Source organism: Sus scrofa, chromosome 1, assembly GCF_000003025.6.
Source record: "Sus scrofa isolate TJ Tabasco breed Duroc chromosome 1, Sscrofa11.1, whole genome shotgun sequence".
NCBI classification, from domain to species: Eukaryota; Metazoa; Chordata; class Mammalia; order Artiodactyla; family Suidae; genus Sus; species Sus scrofa.
Genome location: NC_010443.5, coordinates 240,542,208 through 240,566,835, shown reverse-complemented (window position 1 = coordinate 240,566,835; position 24,628 = coordinate 240,542,208). Strand labels below are relative to the sequence as shown.

At 44.6% G+C, this 24,628-nt stretch overlaps 1 protein-coding gene across 3 annotated transcripts in view; it reads left to right on the top strand.

The window, feature by feature from the left end:
- Positions 1–24,628, top strand: part of ANKS6 (ankyrin repeat and sterile alpha motif domain containing 6) — a 61,520-nt gene that overhangs the window by 17,519 nt on the left and 19,373 nt on the right. The window contains exons 6-12 of one of the 3 annotated variants that reach the window (XM_013993700.2): positions 521–669; positions 1,963–2,161; positions 2,923–2,972; positions 6,147–6,350; positions 7,450–7,603; positions 10,129–10,301; positions 23,086–23,272. In XM_013993700.2, the coding sequence (XP_013849154.1) occupies positions 521–669; positions 1,963–2,161; positions 2,923–2,972; positions 6,147–6,350; positions 7,450–7,603; positions 10,129–10,301; positions 23,086–23,272 (1,116 nt within the window). The remainder of the gene's footprint in view (positions 1–520; positions 670–1,962; positions 2,162–2,922; positions 2,973–6,146; positions 6,351–7,449; positions 7,604–10,128; positions 10,302–23,085; positions 23,273–24,628) is intronic. The other 2 variants (XM_001925405.4, XM_013993702.2) reach the window with 2 other exon arrangements.

The window sequence follows — 24,628 nt, the reverse complement described above, 5'->3', positions numbered from 1 at the left end:
GAACTCCTTATAGTATTTTCTCTTCAATCCTATTTGTTGCTTTTTTCAGTAGCCTCGTTGGTAATAACTAATACTACTTTACCCTTTATAAGTATTTACTGTATGTTAGGAATTTCCCCATATCCTCCAGGTACCTTTATATGGTGGATACTGATGTCACCCCATAATTTACCCACAGTTACACAGCCAGGGAGGAGCAGACGCGGAATTTGAACCTTGGCCCTGTGGCTCTAAAGCCTATACTTAAAAAAAAAAAAAAAAAAAAAAAAGCCACCTCTCTGCCTTCCTGGTAGAACAGAGCTTCTGGTTTTTGTTTCTAGTTGAGTTAAGCCCTGCAGGTTTCTTTGTCACCTTTTGAAGAGCTAGTGGAGAGGCAGGCCACCTTGATCCTGCAGTCACAAAGGCTCTGGAGCTGCGGGGCTGCGTTCTAAGGCTGAGGTGGGGGGGGGTCATCCTGGGCCCCCGCCCCAGGGCCCGACAGACATATTTGCAGGTAAAACGCTGCCTTTTGTGTCCATAGACACGGAACTTGTTCGACTGCTGGCATCTGTCTGCATGCAGGTGAATAAAGACAAAGGCCGGCCCAGCCACCCACCACCCCTGCCCCACTCGAAGGTCCGACAGCCCTGGAGTGTCCCAGTGCTGCCTGATGACAAAGGCGGACTTAAGGTTTCCTTTTCTTGTCTTCATGGGCATGAGAGAGCCAGGCCAGTATGGGTGCTGGGGAGAGATGCTTATCACTTCTTTGTTACCCAGGGCTGGTTAGGCCAGGGTGGGGAGCCTGGAAGGGGCAGGAAGTGAGCTGGAGGGAGCAGGAGGGGATGGCGGGGACCAGGCAGAACTCGGATGATCATATCCACTTAGTGGCAGGAGTGGCTGCTTTGTGAGTGTGTGGGTCCACGTTGCCACATCTTCCCATCTTTTCCAGGAAAAGCTCAAAACCCAGATTTTGATGCAGAGACTCAATTTAGAAATGTAGGGAATTTAAAATTTACTTTGCGACGTAGGGCCGAGCTGGCCAGACTTGACCATCTCTCCTTCCAGACCGTCTGTCTGTGGCCTGTGCTTTAGTATGGAAAGTATTTGTTGATTGCACCTTTCTAGGGTCTCTCTGCGGTCCACAGGCCCCCATCAGCTTCTTCCTAGAAACCTCAAAACCAAGCTCCAGTTGCTTATTTCTAAGCGGCAAGCTGACTATTTCTCTTTGAATATCTCATCTTCCCAGTCCAGTTCTGCTTGTTGGAAATCAAAATCATTTTTCCCCCCGTCCTGTCTGGGGTTCCAGCACCTTCTCAGATCTGTTGACTTGCCATTCTTCTCTTGTGTGTCATTCACTCCCTGGAGCTTTCCTTGCAGTGTTGTTTGCACAGCTCCCTTCATCCCTGCCCTCACTGCCATCTCATGGGCCAGGCCCTCACAGCCTCCCTTTGGCACTGTGCCAGTCACCTCTGAGCTCTCGGGGGTGGGGGTTATAAAGATATCCTGGGGGCAGCACCTGTCCTCTCTCTAGGTGGGGAGGCTTCAGCTGCAGGAGCAGATGGCTCAGGCCTTGCTGTGGACACCCTGACTCCTCTCATGTTGTTGCTGGCTTGCGGGGGGGGCGGGGTTATGCAGTGAGAGATGTTAAGGCTTTGCTTCTGTGTCCATCTGTCTGTCCCTGTTTCACTGTAAGACTTCAAGCAAGTCGTCACCCCTGGGTCTCTGTTTCTCCAGCTGTGCCATAAGGTTGATAAGAAGAGGGTGAGCAAGTAGGGTTCACCACCACCTCCAGCCTACGGAAAGGCCCACTAAGGGCTGGTCAGGAAGGCTTTAGAGAGAACCATGGCTTTGGGGAAAGGGTCCTGTGGTCGACTGGTAATGCCTACAGTGGGCCCGGGGGCGTGGGAGGAGTGTGGAGAGTGGTCACTGTCCCTGGGGTAGGGCTTCTCAGAGCGTGACCTCTACTCTCCACTCCCTTGACAGTCCTGGTGGAACCGAATGTCCAATCGGTTCCGGAAGCTCAAGCTGATGCAGACACTACCCCGTGGGCTGTCCAGCAACCAGCCATTGCCTTTCTGTGATGAGCCAGAGCCAGCACTGGACTCCACAATGAGGGCCCCACCCCCCGACAAGATGAGCCGGTCTGGGCTCCCCGATGTGGCCCCCATGACCAAAGACAATGGTGAGAAAAAGTTGCATGTGTGGCAGAATTTGCAGAACCTCTTCACCCTCATCCTCTGCCTTTGATCCTACGTCCTGGGCTGATGCCAGAAGCGAGATGATGCTGGAATGTGACACTGGGGCAGAGTGGCTGGTCTATGAAAAAGAGATAAGGGACATAATGACTGTCACTGTGGTAAGACGGGGAAGCTAGTAGCAAGAGTCCCCGTTTCCTGTCCCATGTGCCCTGTTGAGAGACCACTGGCCAGTCACTCCCTCACTCTTGCTTTCATAGGTGGTTTTCCACCAGAGGTGATTGGTCTGGCACCAACATGATTTGAAGTAGAGTGAGTTCCCGGGCTGGAGTTGGGGTAGTGAGCACCTCACCACGGGAGGTATTCAACAGACTGGTTGACCTTGCTGGGGCGCTGAAGGAGATTCCCACACTGATTGGGAAATTGACTAGTTCAGATCCCTTCTAACAGGCCGACTGCCTACACCCCGACTCGATCCTTTGGCATCACTGTTTGAGACAGACTATTGAGCCGGGCATACCATTGTCTGACCCAGCATGACAGTGGTTGACGGAAAAGCTGAAAACACACTCTATGGTACCTTTTAAATGCTTTCCTTTTCTTTGGATATTGAACACCAATTTTTATTAAATGTTTAATCACTCAGGAGAGTTGGTTTTCCAGGATGAAGGCCGACCTAGTCTCTCGTCCTCATGCCATGAACTTGTTGTGGGGAGGTCATTTCAAGAAACTTCCATTTGTTTCTCAGGTCCTGGGAGCACCAGAGGAGAAAAGGAAGATGTATTATTGACAACCATGGTGAGTGCGGTGCTTTTCTAAAAGCATTTCAGGTCTCTCTGAATCGTTAGGGGATTGATTTATAAGGAGGGAGGTGGGTGTTCGTCTTTCTTTGTGGTGGTTACAGATGGGATCGATATCACGAGGGGTAACAATAGGTACATCTCTGAAAGGAGGATCAGAACAGATGCCAGCCCCAAACTGTGGGTGAGGCTGTGCTGGTGCTTAGCAGCCAGAGGTAAGCCCCGATCTTACCACTGAGGCCAGGGCCTGGGAGGAGTACGAATTGATGGGTGATATCGGACTCACCATTTTGGTTGTGAAGAGCCAAGGGATGAGGAGTCAGAGAGGAGGGTGTGTTTCCAGCCTGAAAGAGGCCTCAGTGTCCTCCTCTGTAAGTTAGAGATGTATCAGGATTAGGTTCAGCTGTGAGTAATGGCAAATCCCCAAATAACTGGCATAAATATGATAGCATCATATTTCTCTCAAGTGAAGTTCGAGACAGGTTGGTTCATTGTTCCGTGGAGGTAGGGACCTATGTTCCTTTTACCTGTTGGTCTCCCAGGCATGGCTTCTACTACCAAGGTCACTTCTTGGTCCAGGAAGGCTGCCCGAGAGCTGTCCATTTACCGCCTCATTCCAGCTGGCAGGAAAGATGAGGGGAGAAGAGGGGACCATGGGCACATGATAGGTGTCTTTAAAGAAACGTCCTGGAAACTCACACATAATTTTTGCTTACATTAAATGGGTCAGAATGTAGTCACAAGGTGCATTCAGATTGCACAGGATACTAGGAAATGAATTCTTTGTTCCAAATGGTCATGTGCTCATCTAAATATGGAGATGCGTCTATGGAGGAAGATGTAGAAGATGGATATTGAGTGGAAGCTGGACTTCTCTCACTTAGGGGATGCTGTCCCTCATGGTTGGGTGTGGGTGTGTTTTCTTTTTAGGGTTGCACCTGAGGCTTATGGAAGTTCCCAGGCTAGAAGTTGAATTGCAGCTGCAGCTGCCAGCCTCTGCCACAGCCACAGCAACACCAGATCCAAGCCACATCTGCAACCTACACCACAGCTACGGCAACACTGAATCCTTAACCCACTGAGCAAGGCCAGGAATTGAACCCACATCCTCATGGATATTAGTTGAGTTCTGAATCCACTGAGCTGCAATGAGAACTCCTCATGGTTGTGGTTTTTAAATGAGGTCATCCCCGGGAAGTTCTTAACACTGTGCCTGGCCCAGAAGGACGGCTGTCTTTGATCTGCTGTGTGACCTTGAACGTGTTGCATTGCCTCTCTGGGCTTTGTTTCTCACCTCTGAAATGAGAGTCTGCAGGTTGGAGTTGGACTCACGTCCCTTTAGCTGAGGCCCTAGTCTAGAGGTTGGCCAGGAGAGGGCAGTGTAGGAGAGGAAAAGGGAGTAGAGGTGCCCCTGGAGGACTAAGCTGCCCCGGCAACCCTCGGAGCCCTACTGGGATCTGCCGGCTCTGTCCTGCTGCCACCCGCTCTGCCCCGCTGCCATGCAGTGGGTGTAAATCAGTGTCTGCACAGCGACTGGGACTTGTACCACCTGACATTTGATAATATCACTAAATAGTAATGATTACCATCAGTATGAAGACAGAAATGCTGTTATGGAAGTTTTGGAAGATGCAGTAAAATATAAAGAAAAATAAAATCGCCATTGATCACACATCAGTGATTGACATTTTGTGGCATATATCTTAGGAGTATTTTTCCTAACTATTCTTCACATCTGTGAATATGATACCATATTATATGTAATAAATACTTAACACAGCTTTAAGTCTGTACCCGTCAAATGCTCGGTAAGCATTTGCAGCGCTTCACATATAGGCACTCATTTAATATCTCCGACAGTCATGGCAGGTCAGGCTGTGTTATCGTCGCCATTTGTGCTGAACTGGGATGCATTAACAATGTGTCAGGCCCATCTTTTCTGTGTCAGAGACACTCTCTGGCCACATCACATTCACTGGCCGCATGATGCAGCATTCCGTCATGGGACTTTGCCCTCATCGCTTCATCCAGGACTGACCTGCCGGACTGTGGGGTTCCTTGCTTTTCATTATTTTACAGCTCTGATGAATATCCTTATGCAGACGATGTTGTCGAGGTCCAGAGGGGACAGCATTTATTCATGGGCTCTCAGAAAAGCAAGACAGAGGCAGGGGGGGATCCCAGAACGCCCAGCCTCCCACCTGGGTGCTTGCCTGTCTCATGCCCTGTAGAGGGCACCAGTGTGCCCACCTGCCCTTGGCAGATGGAGAATGGCCAGGGTGCTCTGCTGAGTGGGCGTTTGCAGCCATCCTTGCGGAGATGCCCTCCTGCCTGGCTCCCGAGGCAGGTTTAGCTGTAGGATGCCCTTCCCTGCAAAGCACCATCTGGCACCAAGTTTACTGTCTTTTCTTAATTAAAGTTAGCATTGACTGTGTGAAAGCTTTTCCTGGTCTATTCGCCAGTCATCATTGTGTGAATTTTATACTGACCCCAAATCACATTTTCAGAACTTAAAATTAAATAGCAGTTAAAAATGTCAGCAGTGGGAGGTGCGGCTGGAGTAGGAAGGAGGTGGTGGGATAGAGGGTGGGAGCGTTGGCTGGGCTCACGGAGGAGCCAGCCTAGGGCTACCGGCCCCTCATCCCCTGCACCTTGTCCTGAGACTGCCAGCTCTGGTCCCACCAGTCTCCTTACAGTTCTGTACCCTGGTCCTGCTCCTCTTGTCTCTAGGTTTTTCCACCTTCTCTTCCCTCAGTCTGCATTGCCCTTCCCCCCATCCTCTCTAGACCAGCTCGCATTGGCCTTTGGGCTCAGCGCAGGAGCCCCTCCCCCAGGATGCCCTCTTCATCTGCAGCGAGGGTGGCCCCTCCCCTGTGCTGCCCCATCACAGCACACCCAACACCTCTCACTTCCCCACAGCTCCCCCACCCTTGCCCCGGTTCTGGTCTTGCTGCTGTGGACAGACCCAAGAGAAGCTGGGAGTGGGAGCAGAGCAGACATGGGTTTTGCTCAGTTGCTGGGAGGAGACCTGGGGACACCATGTGGGTTTCTGGCTTGGGTGGAGGGATAGGTGGTGCTGCCCTTCTCTGAGAAGCAGGGGAAGCCTGGAGTCTTCCTTCCAGAGCTGGGAGCCCACCCGAGGCTTGCCTAACCCACAGCCTGTTTTTTTCAGCTTCGAAATGGAGCCCCCTTCACCAGACTCCCGAGCGACAAGCTGAAGGCAGTCATCCCCCCTTTCTTACCCCCTTCCAGCTTTGAGCTGTGGAGCTCGGATCGGTCCCGGACATGTCACAATGGGAAGGCAGACCCCATGAAGACCGTGCTGCCCCAGAGAGCCAGCAGGGGCCAGCCCGTGGGCAGTGGGAGTACAGACACCGTAAGTTGTCCACCTGACACGCTTTGATGTCACTCACTGCTCATTAATGTGATGTGCTGTAGGCAGAAGGGCCCTCAGACCCACTAATCTAGAGGAGTTGAAGCTTTTTATTTTCTTTTAAATGAGTGATATTCTTTTGTCCAATGAAACCCTAGAAAGGAACTTAATATGTGAAGAGATTAAAATGTTGGAGTGAATGAAATGAAAATGGGAGCCCCTTTCCCTGGAGCTCCAAGAAACACAGTTTGAAGACCTGATCTAATCCAAGCTTCCCTTTCCTAGATGAGGAAACTGGGTCCAGAGAAGAGAAGTCATTTGCTGAAGGTCACCCAGCTGGGTGGGGGCGGGGATGCTGGGACCAGAAACCAGGTTCTTGGCCTCTCATACATTATTGCACAAGTCCAGGTCCAAGCTCAAACACTGGGAGGCAACTGTATGTGCCACTTGTGTTTTCTTGCAACCAGAAAGAGTGTGACTTCTGCCCTTTTGACCACAGTGGTTTCTGACTTGGTGGCCCTCAGTGTGTCTCTGTCATGTACTGAGGTAGTCCCTCTCGAGGTGGGAGCTGATCTCCTTATGTGTGGGACTGTAGATAATGTAGATACAGGAAATGGGCAAACTGAGGACAGGATGTGGGAGCTGACCCTGCGGCTCTGTGTTGAGTGATTGGAGAGAAACTCAGGGCTGCCCTCTCTGTCTGTGAGACGGGCCTGACCTGGAGCTTACTGTTGCCTCCTGGAGCTGTCGCAAGGCCAAATCACTAGTGGGACATCTAGCACCTGGCACCTGGAGATGCTCGAAATGGACGGAGCAGCTCTCCGTTAGTCCACCACGTGGGAGGAGGTGGGTGACCCACAGGAAATGGTGTCACAGGGGCTCAGCCTTAGCTCAGGGTCAGTCGGGTTGTCAGCAGGTAGATGTGAACTGCCATCCCTTCGGGGCCTCCCAGCAGGCTGAGCACTGTGGGCAAGGACGTGCCGGTGGAGGCAGACATCGGCTGGGATGGCCCAGCTGGACTCAGGTCACTCCCCACTGTGATCTGTGCATCCAAGGGAGTGAACAGCAAACCCTAACTGCGATATTCATCTTATTCTTGCAGACCCCTGTCAGGCCTGTTAAATTTCCATCTCTCTCCAGAAGCCCGGCCTCGCCCGCCAATTCTGGAAACTTCAATCACTCACCTCATTCCTCTGGTGGCTCCAGTGGGGTAGGGGGCCTAAGCAGGCATGGTGGGGAGCTGCACAACCGCTCAGGTAGGTACCCAGGCAGGCCCGTCCTGGGATGGGGGGAAGATTCCTTGGGGTTGAGGGTGTGAACTAGGGTTAGTCCTAGAAACTGCTGCAAATACCTCGTTTTTCTCCTTGATGTGCCTAAAGGATTTTTCAGTGAATTCACAATTCAGAGTTGCTTTTATGCATTTTCTTAGGGGAAGGGAGTTGGGAGTGGAGAGCATGGAAATGGCCTATAATGCTTTATTTTCTTGGAAAATTTTACACTAAACTAAGAGTAAATCATGGTGTTTTGTGGTATTTAAAATCCTTGAAGGTTACATCTTAGATATCTTCTCATCCTGACCCTTCACTGAACAGATGAGGAAACTGAAGCTCAGAGTGGATGACAGATTTGCCCAGGGACACACAGCAAGTAGGGGACAATTAAGACTCATAGCACTTTGCTGTTCAGCAGAAATTGACACAGCATTGTAAATCAACTACAGTTAAAAAAAAAAAAAAAAAAAAAAACTTAAAAACTCAGAGCCAATTTCCCCAAGGTTATTATGGGCTTGTGGCATACTTTCCTTTTCTTTAACTTTTTCACATCATTGCATTTATTTACCATATTCTTTCAGCAAGTATTTGTTGACTGCTTATTAGATGTGAAGCAATGTGTAGGCAGTGGAGCACTTAGCAATGAAAAAATTCAAAATCGGTTCTCTAGGAAGTTGTATTCTGGTGTAAACAGATAATTTTAAAAATATGATTATAGTAAATAAAAAAAAAAAAAAAACAGAATATCGGAAGAGGTAATGAGACTGGTTACAGGATACTTTCTAGTTCTTCCTGAGGGCATCCAGGGTTAACTAAAGCTATCTTTGCAGGAAGATACCCTGCCATTATGTAAGGAATGCATGCTTCTTGTGGAAAAGCCTGAAGACTAGATAAAGCAAAAGACAAAAAGAAAAAAAAGAGGCGTTCCCTTTGTAGCTGAGCAGGTTAAGAACCTGACAGAGTGTCCGTGAGGATGTGGGTTCAGTCAGTCCCTGGCCTTGCTCAGTGGGTTAAGGATCTGACGTTGCCCCAAGCTGTGGTGTAGGTTGCAGATACAACTCAGAACCAGTGTTGCTGTGGCTGTGGCATAGGTCAGCAGCCTGCAGCTCCAATTCGATCCCTGGCCCAGGAGCTTCCATATGCTACAGACGTGGCTGTAAAAATAAAATGAAATAAAATTTTTAAAAAAGAAAAAAAAAGAACTATTATCTTGCCCACTAGGGATTATCATTAACATTTTGGTATATATCTTTGCGAGGTACTTTTATGCATATTTATGAAAGCAGAATAATAATTTATTGAGCACTTAGTGCGTGCCAGGTACAATGCCCTTTCAATGCATTATCTCCTTCAGTCCTCCCACAGCCGGTGAGGGTTTCCTCTCCACTTTACAGAGGAGGGAACTGGGGCTCAGGGGAGTGAAATAAGTCACCCAGGGTCACACAGCTGTGAAGCTGCCGAGCCAGGCCCTGCACACAGGCTGACTTCCAAGTATAGTCTATTCTGTAACCTTTTTCCTTTTTGCAGCCATTACCATGTTTTAAACACCGTTTAATGTCAATACACATGTATCTACAGCACCTTTTAAATAACTAAACAGCCTTCCACTCATATGAGATTTCAGAGTTTTAATTAGCCAGTTGCCTTTTGTTGAACACCAAGGCTGATCTAGATTTTTTGCTCATATAGATCCCACTCTAAGGAAGGGCTTAGAGCTCTGCGCTTGCACGCTTGCTTAGTGATTTGCTTCATATATGTTCCCTTGAATCAGGGTGGGAGGGATCAATGGGTTTGCCTGTTTTTGAAGTTTTGCATTTTGCCCTCCAGAACAGCTCTGTTTATACATGTAAAGTATTTAGCAGTGCCTGGCACTTAGTAAGTGCTCTATAAATGTTAGTTATCAGTGTACTCCCTCTGGTACCCTCCCTAGCTCTGGATAGCATCACTTTCCCCTTTTCCATCATAATAATTCAAGGTTGCTGGTAGGTTTTGGGAAACTGGGAGAGGGAACGTGGCAATCAGGATTCCATCAGGAAAGCTGACACCCTGAGTTTTATGGACTGAGGAAGTTATTGACACAACTGTGGGAGTAGCTGGGGATGAAAAGATCCAGAAGAGAGAGTTGGATGGTAACGGGGAGCCCTGGCGTGGCAGTGTGTGCAGCTGCTCGAAAGTGCTGCAGAGGGGCTGCTGTGGGAATCCAGGGCCCACATGGTGTCTGTGCCTGCTGGAAGCTGACCAAGCTGGCATGGCTCGCGGGCAAGCGAGGACAGATGGATCTTAGCTGCATCGAGTCTTTCACCACCTCTTATGAGGACGCCTTTGAAGCCTGATGGCCATCCACCTGCTGGCTCTCATGCACAGTCCTCCTGTGGTCAGCCCTGACCCGGAGTCACGCAGGGAGGGGTCTGGGAAACGTGGTTCTGGCTCAGCCAAGTCAGCGCCGTGTCCACCACCTGTACTGTAGCATTCTGGACCCAGGGCAGTTATTCCTCTTCCTGTTTCCTCAGGTGGCAGCATAGACAGTGTCCTGTCCCAGATCGCTGCCCAGAGGAAAAAAGCAGCCGGATTATCCGAGCAGAAGCCCAGCCATCGGTCAAGTCCTGTTGGGCCAGCGCCTGGCTCCAGCCCATCCGAGCTCCCGGTCTCCCCGGCAGCAGCCAGCAGTGTTCCTGGTGGGAAGGTGATTGTTCTGTGTCTGTTTCCTCCTGTGATGCTCACAGATTCTGTCCTAATGTGGCCTGAGTGCTGGGAATACGGCTGGTACCACCGTCATGGGATAAGACTAAACTGGCCCCTTCCAGCCGGCCACTCCTGGGTTTTGAGAAGGGCGGTGGTTGTGGGGATCACACACAGTTGCCCCAGCACCCAACGCCCGATCTCCAGGACAACTCCAGGTGGAAGAGGTGCTGAGGTTGTGAGGCACTGCCTGTGTGAGATCAGGTTCTATAGCCCTGTGCTGGTCATCTAGCCTCCTTGTTGCATGTGTTTTTTTCGTTGACTTAGAGCAAAAGGACAAGGAGTGATTGCCTGGGTTCAAATCTCAGTCTCACAGTCGAGCATTTAGAACAGGGCTTGGAACCTGGTGTGCCTGTGCAAGTGTCAGCTATTACTGTTGAGAGTAGGAGCAGTAGTATTTGTACTCCTGCTTTATTCACCCACCGTTCCCATCTTTGGAGCATCTTCTCTGTGCCTGGCACTGTGAGCAGAGAGGATCCAGCAGTGAACCAGGGGTTTGGTGACCATTCTTGGGGTGTCACTACAGACCCAGCAGTCTCACATGGGTGTGGTAGGGGCTGTCATAGAGAGGGGAGGATGCTATAGAGGGTACAGAGGGGTCCCTGACCAGGCTTGAGGGCATCAGTGACATCTAAACGGCAATCTGAAGGAGAAGATGCCGTATGAAAGGAGCAAGGGTGGGGCAGGGGTGAGACTGTCCCAGGGTGAGGGGACATGTGCAGCATTCCAGAGGTGAGGCCATGGTGTAAGAGAGAGTAGCTGAAGGAAGGTTGGTGGGCAGGATAGAGCCAGGGCCTCACCTCTTTGCTCTGGCACCATTCCTCTGTTAATGCAGCCCCAAATCTGTCACCACATTGTTAGCCCCTGTGGGGTTTACAGTGGGCAAGAGCCCCCCTGTGCCTCTCTGGGAGGGGCAGTCTTTTAGTGTCTTTAGAATCTACCCCTTCCACCTCTTGAGCTCCTCTGCCTGGGTTGGTTAATGGAGTGAGCCCCAGAGTGTCTTAGTCATGGGTGTAAACTGGCTCCTTTACCAGCTGCTTCCCCAGGAGGTACCCCCAGGGGTACAGCATATGTTTCCTCCTCTGAGAGGCCCCCAAATCCAGGCACAGCCCCTCTCTTCACCTTATTTTCTCCATGTCTCCTGCTTTCTCTCAGGGAAGAGTTAGATCATCTGAAAGCCTCATCCCTGGACCTTTGCCCCGAGTTGTCTCCCAAGATTGATATTTTAATGGATGTGTGAGAAATGGTCTTTATTTTCTACCCCATCACTGTTGGTTATATAACTCTTTTTGTTATTCAAAGGCCCTTATGCATTTGTTTCTTCACAATATAGCTCCAGAAAAAAAAAATTCTCTCCATACATTAGTGTATTTTCTATTATGTTCAAAATTACTTGTGTGATAGGATTTATGTAGTTAAGTTCCTTTTAGAATTCAGGAAAAATGTCTCTACTGATACACTATATATTATATTTCATCAGATAGTAAGAATTCTAGAATTAGTGTATTTCTTTTTTGCCTTTGCTGCTAGGAAACTCAGCTACTCATTAAAGTAAGTCTGCTCATCTAGAACTTTGTTATAGCTTTCCTCTTCTTTGTTCTCTAAAGTTTCCTGTCTATTTTGATTGTTTTATTAGATTTTTATATATTATTAGCTTCCTTTAATTGGTGTTGGAAATAGGTAGGCATCTAAGTTAAAATTATATTAACTATTACCTCACTTGGATACACCCATCAAATATAATCTATATGCAAGTATGTTTTGATGAAAGGAAATTGTGTCAAAAAAAGCATTTAGGAGTTCCCTGGTGGCTCAGTAGGTTAAGGACCTGACATTGTCACTGCTGTGGCTTGGGTCACTGCTATGGCACAGGTTTCATCCCTGGCGCTGGAACTTCTGCATGCTGCAGGCGTGGCCGAAAAAAAGAGACCCATTTAGGAAACAGAAAACTAGGGGAACAAGCCAGTTCAATCATCACCTAACAGTCTTAACATGATAATATGCTGTAACATTAGGGAGCTGCTTAAAAATTCACTTTTCTCAGAGTTCTTGTTGTGACTCAGGGGGTTAAGAATCCTACGAATATCTGCAAGGATGCAGGTTTGATCCCTGGCCTGGCTTAGTGGATCAAAGGATCCAGCTTTCCCACAAGCTGTGGTGTTAGGTTAACTTGTCTCAGATCTGGCATTGCTATGGCCATGGCATAGGCCAGCAGTGTAGCTCTGATTTGACCCCTAGCCTGGTAACTTCCATGTGCCATGGGTGTGGCCCTAAAAAGATTTTTAAAAACTTCACTTTTCTTTTTCCATTACAGCCTACTGAATTAAACTCTTGGAGTAGAGTCTGGGCAATCTGTTTTTCTCGCTGCTGAGTGTTGCAGCCAGCCCAGGCCAGGTTCTTAGAAACTACCACCTAAATCAAAGGACACAGGATGGGCTTTCTATCAAAAGCTCCAGCAGCAAAATGGAGACATGAAGTGCTTTTCAAAGACTCCCTTAGGAAGAATTAGAAATTGGTATTCAAAATATGAGCCTCCTGAATCTGGGTTTTGTACGTTGCTTAAAACAAGCAGTACCATGGTGGTGGAATATTTGTCAGGTATGTCTTTCTGATGTGAAGTGTGCTTAGGAGACACAGAATGGAGGAGAGGTGGGGTCAGAGTGTGTTTCAGCGCTTCCCAGATCTTGGGAAGCCCAAAGGCCCACTGGGTATACCAGCTTTCCATTCCCACAGTGGTTTAAAACAAAACGCATTTCTTTGGCTTGCAAATCTATGCCTGGGCACTTAAGTCTGGACTTAGCCAGGCCATTTTTTTGGTCTGGGGAGATCACTTACATGTTTGGCTATTGGCTGGAATGACCAGGATAACAGGGCCATGTGTGTCCACAGCAAACCTGGACATGTTCTGATGGCCACAGTTAAAGGCCTAAATTGAAAACCAATCAAATTGTTTAATCACCCGCTGCAGGAGACCATGCAGAGTTAAACAGCAAAGAGTATGGATCCAGGGAGGAGTGGAGACGATGCCATTGCATGATCAGTCTGCCATCCTGGGGATGTGGGAAGTAGTTCAAATACTTCAGAGCATCCCAAATCTTATATTTAGCTGCCCTCTCCTCAGTAATGCTGCCCACAAGGTCCAGAGTATTGTGGTTCTTTGCTTTTGGCTGGGATAGATCTGTTTTGTAGGGATATACTAATTATCTCCTGCTTAATGAGGAGCTTTGTTATGGATTTGCCTGTCTTTATAGAAAAAGCAGAAAGGAAGTTCCCGTCATGACTCAGTGGAAATGAATCTGACTAGCATCCATGAGAACGCAGGTTTGATCCCTGGACCTGCTCAGTGGATTAAGGATCTGGCATTTCCATGAGCTGTGGTGTAGGCCGCAGACACAGCTGGGACCTTACGTTGCTGTGGCTGTGGTGTAGGCCAGCAGCTACAGGTCTGATTTGACCCCTGGCCTGGGAATCTCCATATGCTACAGGGGCAGCCCTAAAAAGCAAAGAAAGAAAAAAGATAGACAGAGCAGAAGGAAGAATTCATTAATAATATAGGCAGCTTATTGACAAAGCCTTTTAAAACCTAAGAAAAGGACTTCTTTTTCCACTCTGGGATGTAGTTAGCTGTAAGGAACCTTAAAGGCTTAGCAGAAGGAAAAGTGTACCCATTTCCAGGCAAGAAAACGATTTATCTTGGACTCTGCTATTCTATATGATATGTTCAACTTTTAGCATCAGTTACAAGATATACAAAAAGGCAAGAAACACCACACTCCCAAGAAACAAAGCAATCAGTCATCAGAATCTGATGTAAGTGTGAAACAGTGCTGGAATTATGGGACAGGGAATTTAAAAGAACTGTTATTAATACATTAAAGGCACTAGAGGAAAATTTGAAAAGCATGAAAGATCCTATGAGTAATAATTTCAGCAGAGAAATGGAGATTATAAGAATCAAATGGAAATGCTAGAAATAAAATACATGTAACAGAGATGCAGAATGCCTTTGATGGACTCCTTGGTAGACTTGACACAGACAAGGAGAGAATCAGTGAACGTGAAGATAAGGCAGAAGAAATTGCCCAAACTGAAACACCGAGTAAAAAACAAGATAAAGCAAAAACAAAAGCAGAGCATTCAACAGCTGTAAGATAATATCACATGCTCACACAAACAGGTGATTGGAATTCTGAGGAAAGAGGGAGAGTGGTGAGGTAGAAGGTATACATATATATGTATGTATTTTTTTTAATGGCCAAGAATTTTCCCAGATTAATGGCAGATTCCAAACCACAGGTCCTAGAAGTTCAGAGAACACTAAACAGGATAAATACCAAAAAGAATACACCATTGCCATATATTTAAACTATTAAAAACAATATAAAGAGAAAATCTTGAGTGTAGGCAGAGAAAAAAGAAATTGCATTCAGAGGAACAAAAATAAAATTACAACAGATTTCTCATAAGAAATCATACGGGAGTTCCCGTCGTGGCGCAGTGGTTAACGAATCCGCCTAGGAACCATGAGGTTGCAGGTTCAGTCCCTGGCCTCACTCAGTGGGTTAAGGATCCGGTGTTGCCATGAGTTATGGTGTAGGTTGCAGACATGGCTCTGATCCTGCGTTGCTGTGGCTCTGGTGTAGGCCGGTGGCTACAGCTCCAGTTGGACCCCTAGCCTGGGAACCTCCATATGCCACGGGTGCGGCCCCAGAAAAGGCAAAAAGACCAAAATAAATAAATAAATCATATAAATCAAAGAGCAAAGTGACATCTTTAATGGGCTGACAGGAAAAAAGAGTCATATTGTTTCATAAAATGACTTGGAAAGTATTATTCAATTTTTTGGCATTCCTCTCTCTCTCTCTCTCTCTTTTTTTTTTTTTTTCTTTTTTGTTTCTTAGGGCCACACCCACGGCATATAGAAGTTCCTAGCTTAGGGGTTGAATTGGAGCTAAAACTGCTGGCCTACACCACAGCCACAGCAACTCAGGATCCGACTCACATCTGCAACCTACACCACAGCTTACAGCAACGCCAGATCTTAACCCACTGGGCAAGGCCAGGGATTGAACCCGCGTCTTCATGGATACTAGTCTGATTTGTTTCCGCTGTGCCACAATGGGAAATCCTGATAATATTTTTTTCTATGGTTGATAAAATTTGAAAACTTGCCATGAAACTCTCTGGGGTCTGACATGTTCTCTTTTTGAAGTTTTTAAATTAAGAAATAAAAATTTTAATACATGTAAGATTATTCAGGTTATCTAGTTCTTCTTGAGTGAATTTTTTATTTTAAATCTTCAAGAATTATTCTTTTTCAGCTAGGTTGTTGAATTTATGAACATAGAGTTGTTAGTATTCCTTTATTTATTTTTCGACCATATCCATGACATGCAGAAGTTCCTGGGCCGGGGATCTAACCTGAGTCCCAACAGTAACGATGCCGAATCTTTAACCACTGTGCTACCAGTAAATAGCCAGTATTCCTTATTCTTAATTTTAATGGCTGGAGTTAATAGGAATGCCTTCTTTTTTCATTCCTAATATTGGTGATTTGTGACTTCTCTTTTTTCTTGGTCAGTCTGGCTAGGACTTTATCAATTCTATTGATGTTTTCAAAGGAACAACTTCAGTTTTTATTGATTTTCTCCATTTTTCTATTTTCAATTTCATTGATTTATGATCTTATCCATAATGTCCTTTCCTCTACTTGCCTTAAATTTGATTTGTCCTCTCTAGTTTCTTATGGTAGAGGTTTAGATTGCTGCTTGGAGATTTTTCTTTCTATACAAGCATTTTAATTCTATAGTTGTCATGCTATGTAGTGCCATACCAACATACTGAAAATTTTGATATATTTTAATTTTAATTCTGTTTAAAATATTTTTCCACTTCTTTTGAGACTTCCTCTTTGGTCCATCAAATTATTTTGCAATCATTTAGTGTTTTTCCAGAAATTGTTGTTACTGATGTCTGGTTTAACGCCATGAGAGTTCTATTTCTATTCCTTTGAATGTGCTGATATCTGTGCACACTTATATACATATATATGTACATATATATATATATATATATACACACACACTTTTCAGATTCTTTTCCATTATAGTTTATTATAAGATATTCAATTTAGTTCCCTGTGCTATACAGTAGGACTTTGTTATTTACGTATTTTATATATAGTAGTTTGTATCTACTAATCCCAAACTCCTCATTTATCCCTCCCCCTTTCCCCTTTCTTAACCATAAGTTTGTTTTTTATGTCTGTGAATCTGTTTATGTTTTATAAGTAAGTTCCTTTGTATCATTTTTTATGTATTTTTTTTATTTTATTTTTTTCTATATTTAGGGCCACACCCACAGCATATGGAAGTTCCCAGGCTAGGGGTCAAATCAGAGCTGCAGCTGCTGGCCTACACCACAGCTCATGGCAACACCAGATCCTTAACTCATTGAGCAAGGCCAGGGATCGAACCCACATCCTCATGGATACTAGTCAGATTCGTTACTACTGAGCTACGACGGGAATCCCTTTTTGTATCATTGTTTAGATTCCACATATAAGCAATTTGTCTTTGGCTGATTTACTTAGTATGATAATCTCTAGGTCCGTCCATGTTGCTGCAAATGACCTTATTTCATTCTATTCCTATGGCTGAGTAATATTCCACTGTATAAATATACCACATCTTTTTTACCCAGTCATCTGTCACTGGGCATTTAGGTTGCTTGCCTCATGTATTTTAAAGCTCTATACACATTTATGATGGTTATGTCTTCTTGGGGAATTGATTTCTATACCATTATGAGTACCATTCTTTCCCCTTAAGATAAGAAACAAGGATATGTTTCCATGAGATTACAAGAAAAGAAATGACAGACCCAAAACCCTTATGATCATAAAGGTAAAAATCCTCCACAAAATATTAGCAAGTTTAATCCAATGATAAAGTAAAAGGATACTACATTTTGGCCAAGTAGGATTTATCCCAGGAATGCAAATATAGTTCAATATTAGAAAACCTATCAACACCGTATTAACAGATTAAAGAAAAAATGCAGAAAAAGCACTTGGTAAAATTCAAACTCCATTCATGATCAGAACTCTCAGTGAACTAAGAATTGAAGAGAATTTCCTGAACCTCATATGAAATACCTGTACTTAGTATCATACTTGATGAAAACACTGAGTGCTGTCTCCCTAAGATCGGGAACGAGGATGTTGTCTCTTACTTCCAAGTCTCCCAACTCTACACCAAAAACTATAGCTAGTGTAATAAGGTAAGAAACCCATTAAAGATACACAGGTTGGAAAAGGAGAAATAAAACTATCTGTATTTTTAGATGATATGATTGTCTACTTAGAAAACTCAAAAAATCTGCACAAAAGTTTCTAGAACTAATAAGTGAGTTCAGAAGGGTCTAAGGATATAAGGTCATATATACAAAAGTCAGTTGTGTTTCTGTACATTAGCAATGAACAATTCAAATTAGAACAGTTAGACTTTAAATTTGAAACTTAAAAAGTATAATACATTTGAAATGCATTATATGAAAATGAAATACTATAAATATAAATCTAATCAGGTATGTGCAGAATCTAAGGGTTGAAAACCACAAGACATTGATAAATCAAAGAAGCTTTAACTAAATGCAGAGGTGGAAGGCCCAGTAGTGTTAAGATAGCAGTTTTTTGCAACTTGATCTATAGATTTAATGTAATCCCAGTTAAAAATCCCAGCTAGCTCTTTTTGTAGAGATCTAGAAAGCAATTCTGAAATTTATATTACGATGCAAATAAACTGTAATAGGCAAAAGAAGTATGAACAAAGAAAATCACACTACCTAGTTTTAAGACTTATTGTGAAACTGTAATATAGTATCAGGAAAGGACAGACACGTAGGTCAATGGAACAGAACAGACAAGACAAAAATAGATCCACACAAGAATAGTCAACTGAATTTTTTTTTTCAAGGTGCAAAGGCAATTCAACAAAGAAAGGATAGTCTTTTTGGAAAAAAAATAGTTCTGGAACAATTGAATATGCAAGAAAATGAACCTTCACATGTATCTCACAGTCACTGCAAAGATTAACTCAAAATAGATCATAGACTTAAATATAAAAGGAAAAACTATAAAACGTCTAGGGGAAAATCTATGTGACTTTGGATTTGGTAAGAAGTTTAAGATATAGCGCCAAAAGCATGATGTATAAAAGGAAAAAAAAGTTAAGTTGGACTTTATCAAAATTCTCTGCCCTGCAAGAGATAGCATTAAGAGAATGAAAAGACAATCCACAGACTAGGCAAATATTTGCAAATCATGTATCTGATAAAGGTTTTGTATCCAGAATAAAGAATTCTCACAACTCAACAATAAGCAAATAACCAACAGGAGTTCCCATTGTGGCTCAGCGGTAATGAACCCGACTAGTATCCACGAGGATGTGGGTTCAATCCCTGGTCTCTCTCAGTGGGTTAAGGAGCTGGTGGTGCCTTGAGTTGTTGTGTAGGTCACATGTGGCTTAGATCCCATGTTGCTGTGGCTGTGGTGTAGACCGGCAGCTGTAGCTCCCATTCAACCCCTACCCTGGGAACTTCCATATGCCACAGGTATGCCCCTAAAAAAGTAAAAAATAAGTAAAAAAAAAAAAAAAGAAAAAGAAAAAGAAAACCAACAAATTTTTAAAAATTTGTAAAATATCTGAATAGATACTGCATCAAAGAAGATCTACAGATAGCAAATAAACATATGGAAAGATGTTCAGTGTCTTTAATAATTAGGGAAATGCCACTTAAAACCACAATGAGCACTCTACACCTATTATTAGACTGCCTGAAATTAAAAAAAAATTTTTTTAAGTAACAAGTGCTTTGAAAATGTGGAGCTACTGAAATTCTCATTAGTTGCTGGTGTGAATGCAAAGATGATACAGCCAGCTTGAAAAAGTTTGGCAGTGTCTTAAAAAACTAAATATAATACTTAGCATATGACCTGGCTATCTCACTTCTAAATATTTACCCAAATGAGTTTTTAAAAACTTCTGTTTATACAAAAATCAGTTCGGGAATGTTTACAGCAGCTTTCTCATAAATACTCCAAACTGGAAACATCTTATAACTTGTGAGTATGTAAATTAACTGTAGTAGCATCCGTGCAATGGGATACTGCTCAGCAATGGAAAAGAACACACTATTGGCACATGCAGTAACTTAAATGGATCTTAGAGGCATTATGCTGAGCCAGACCAAAAAATATACGTATCATTTGATTCCATTTACATGACATTTGGCAAAAGGCAAAACTATTGGGATGGAAAACAGATCCATTATTCCCATGAGTTGGGATGGGGGGAGGGATTGTATAGAAAGGGACAGCATAAGGGAATTTGGGGAGGGGAGTGAGGGAACTATTCTGTATGGTACTCCGTATATGGATATGCAACTCTATTTATCCAAACCCATAGAATTGTACACAACAGTTATTGTCACTCTATGTAAATTTAAAAAAATCAACCAGGAGCTGAGGATGGTATGGAGATTATGACAGCAGATCTAGTTGTATTATAAGTGAATGACATAATCACTGTAGGCGTTGGGAGAAAACATACGTCCAGTGGGTATTGTAAGGGTGAAGACAAAAAGAACTATCCAAGCATTGTACTCTAGTTGATAATTTTTTTCTTGCAGCGTAGTGGGCTAGCAGTTCTAAAGCTACTTTACATATGTATACTTTTTGCACACCTATACACTTTACATACATACTAGAGTTGAACAAGGAACTAAATATAGATAATGAACCCAATTTTTAACTGTCAGAGATTGAATGAAAGGGGAAATGCTAGAACTAACCCTGTGGATATTGGATTGGAGTCAGGGGTGTCAGTATGAATGCATGCTTGTAAATGTATAGATAGATAAATAGACAGAGGAATAAGTATGCTATGTATGTATGTGGGTTAATATACTTCATATATTTCTTTGCTCTATTCACTAAGAGGACCTAGAAGCAGTGTCATCCCAATAATCAGGAACAGCCTATTATCCAGATTTTGGCTTCTAAATACCATCCTTCAATCAAAGGGACCAGGGCATAACAATAGTATTGGATTACAGCCCAGAGAGTAAATATCCATGAGCCCACGCTGATATGAATAAATAACTGAATAAATAAACGGAGGAAGAGGAACAACTTTTCCACACAGGAGAATTCAGAGTAATGAATGTGGAAGGAATAAGGGCAACAGCAAATCACCATTAGAACTCACAGTGGTAAATGCTTCAGAGAAGATACCACAAAGGATGTTAAAATCAGCAGGCAAAAGTTTTTTAAGTAAAGTCTAGTTGATTTACAGTGTTGTGCCAATTTCTGCTATACAGAGCAGGCAAAACTTTTAGGGAAACGCAAAGTATTTAGCTCAAAATGTCTCTACCAAATATTTATTAACTATAAGGGGAAAAATAGTAACTTCACAATGGAGAAACCTGATAGATACTACCTTAACTGGGTCATCAAGGCTAACATCATCAGGGATAAGGTACTGCTACTTTGTACCTCCTGATGCACAAAGGATGGCGCTTCACCTCCGTGGTCATTGACCTCAAAATCCATAAGCACATCTAATTATGAGAAAACATAAGACAAACTGAAATTGAGGGACAGTCTGCAAATATGTGACCAGGACTCTTCAGGAGTGTCAGGGTCGTGAAAGACAAGGTAAGACCAAGAAGTTGTCGCAGATTAGGGGGGACTAAGGAGATGTAACAAGTTAATGCTGCACAAACCCTGGACCAGAATAAAGACATCGCTGGAGCAGCCAGTGATATTCTAATACCATCTGTAGTTTAGCAGATAGCATTGCCCCAGTGTTAATCTCTTAGTTTCAGTAATTATACTTTTTTTTTTTTGCTTTTTAGGGCATATGGAGGTTCCCAGGCTAGGGGTCAAATTGGAACTACAGCTGCCAGCCTACGCCACAGCCACAGCAACATCAGATTCGAGCTGTGTCTGCAACCTACACCACAGCTCATGGCAATACCAGATCTTTAACCCACTAAGCTAGGATGGGGATCAAACCCACATCCTTATGCATCCTAGTCGGATTCGTTTCCTCTGTGCCATAACAGGAACTCCTATACTATGGTTTTGTATGATATTAACATTAGAGAAAGCTGGCTGAAGGACACGGGAACTCTGTTCTCTCTTTGTTCAGATCTTCTCTAAGTCCAAAAGTACTCACAGGCCCAGAAACCAAACTTAGAGTTAGCAAAGGCAGAGGGGGCAGGAGGGATAAATTAAGAGTATGGCATTAACAGATAAAAACCACTATACATAGAATTGATAAGAAATAAGGATTTACCTTATAGCATAGGGAATTACATCCGGTATCTTATAATAACCTATGATGGAATATAATCTGCAAAAAAACTCACCCAAACCACTATCCTGTCCATATGAAATTAACACAACAATGTAAATCAACTATTGGAGTTCCTATTGTGACTCGGTGGCTAAAGAATCCGACTAGGAACCGTGAGGTCTCGGGTTTGATCTGTGGCCTCGCTCAATGGGTTAAGGATTAGACCCCTAGCCTGGGAACATCCATATGCCACAGGAGCAGCCCTAGAAAAGGCAAAAAGACAAAAAAAAAAACCAAAAAAAACAAAACAAAGTAAATCAATTATAGATCAATAAAAGTAAATAAAAAGTATTTCAGGAGTTTTTTGGGGTTTTTTTTGTTTGTTTGTCTTTTTGCCATTTTTTGGGCCGCTCCCTCGACATATGGAGGTTCCCAGCTAGGTGTCGAATTGGAGCCACAGCTGCCAGCCTATGCCACAGCCACAGCAACACGGGATCTGAGCCGCGTCTGCAACCCACACCACAACTCACGGCAACCCCAGATCCTGAACCCACTGAGCAAGGCCAGGGATCAAACCCGAGACCTCATAGTTCCTAGTTGGATTAGTTAACCACTGAGCCACGACGGGAACTCCTTCAGGAGTTTTCACTGTGGTGCAGCTGAAACAAAGCAATCTGACTAGAATCCATGAGGGTGCAGGTTCGATCCCTGGCCTCTGTCCGTGGGTTAAGGATCCGGCCTTGCCGTGATCTCTGGTGTAGGTCGCAGATGCGGCTCAGATCTCGCATTGTTGTGGCTGTAGTGTAGACTGGCAGCTTCAACTCCAATTCGACTCCTGGCCTGGGAACCTCCATATGCCTCAGGTGCAGCCCTAAAAAATAAATACATAAAAATAAAATAAATAAAAAGGGCTTTTTGTGTGCAACACACACACAAAGGAAAATGGTAAGTGTTCTTTGGTGAAAGATTAGAAGTGACTGGTTTAGATAAAGGAACATCAAGAACAGGAAGGGCCTTCGAGGATAATGAGCCACACTTCCATTTTAGAGGTGGTTAACTGAGAGATGAGGAGATTTGACCAAGGACACATGCTAGCAGCTGTAGGGGCAGGACTAGGACCCGAGTTTTCTGGCTCCTTCAGTGCCGCTTTTTCCATCCCCTTCCCTGCCTCTCTGCTCCAGGGGAGGATTTTCCTGTAACTGTTCTGATAATTCCGTTTCTGCTTCACATGTTTTCTTAAGGAGATTTCATAGTCCTGGTTAGATCTCTTGTTGAGTCAACTGTCACCATGTTCACTGTCGTGGGTGTCTGTTTGAATCATGTCCACCCTCCAAGTGATGGTTTATGTATTTGTCTCATTCTTTTCAGCAGAAACTAGAGACGAGCAAAAGGCCTCCGTCTGGAACTTCAACTACCTCCAAAAGCACCTCCCCAACCCTCACGCCTTCGCCTTCTCCCAAAGGGCATGCGGCGGAATCCTCCGTGTCCTCCTCCTCGTCCCACCGACAGTCTAAGAGCAGTGGGGGCTCCAGCAGTGGCACCATCACTGACGAGGGTAAGTGTGTCATGTCCCCCCGCCCCCCCCCCCCACCCAGGGCCCTGAAACCCCATCCTTTTCTCTTCACCATGGTGACCTGGCAGGTGCCCTTGATGGCTATAGCCATCTTAGGGTGGGTGTTTTTTTGTTTGTTTCGATGAAAGAGAAACACCTATCCCTCCTGTCCCCTGATTCTACTTTGTATTTTTTCTTCACTGAGCTTATATTCCTAAAAGGTACATAATAGGTTTTGAATATAGGTGAGTTTCGTTTGTATACACAAGAATACCCATGTAGAAATACTTCTCCAACACCAGTTATGTACCTTTCCCTGAACCTTTTACAGTTCCGGATTCTGTCAGTTGCACACAGATTTAAGCAAAAAAAAAACTAAAAAACTGGTAATGTGTTGGCTCATATAATGGGAGCAATCTAGGGTGTGCTTCAGGCAGGTCTGGATCCAGATGCTTTGGGAGTGTTTCTCTCCCTTTCTCAGTGGTGGCAAGAATGCTCCCAGCAGCTTTTAGGCGTACTTCTTCTTACCACCTTAGTAACCCCAGCAGAAAGAGTGCTGCTTTCTTAATAGGTCCAGCAAAATCCCAGGGGTAAAGGTCACTGTCCTGCCTTGGCTATTTTTTTAAATTTTTTTTATTGTAGTTGATTTACAATGTCCTGTCGATTTCTACTGTACAGCAGAGTGACCCAGTTTTATATATATATTATATAAAACTTTTTCTCACGTTATCCTCCATCCTGTTGCCTTGGCTATCTTTATAACGACTTAGGTTGTTTGCCCATCCTTGACTATGTGTCCCCAAGGGTAGGGTGTGTCTGCCTTTGGAGCCAGGGTCAAGGTCAGATCTGTGTGGATTGGGAGCAGAAGAAAAGTAGCTCCTCAAAGGAGAATGCAAGTGCCATTTCCAGAAGGAGGAAGCAGTGGCTCTTGCGTAAGCAAAAGCAGGAGATGCCCACTGGAGAACATTGGAACTTGCGCAAGGGAATGGTGGGGAGAGGAAGATGGAATGGATGGCAGGGCAGGAGTGGAGGCTGTGCAGTGAGGCCCCAGATAAAGTATAAAGACAGGGAAGATAGAGGAGAGGAGGGAAGGCACTCATCCTTTAAAACTGGCCTCTGGCAGCTCCTTGGAGGAGGTCTGGGGGAGGAAGATAGAAAGCTTCGTTGAGAGATGGGGCTCAGGCAGGTGCATATCAAGGAGTATAAATCAGAGAGGGGAGGACACTCTGATTGTGTGTGGTCGTCACATGTGCATTTGCAGGCATCTCCCTGCAGTCGAGGGGAGGGAGTGCAGAGCAGGTTCTGCCCAGCAAGTAATAAGTTGAAATCAACTGCACAGGCCCTGGTCTGTCCTGAGTT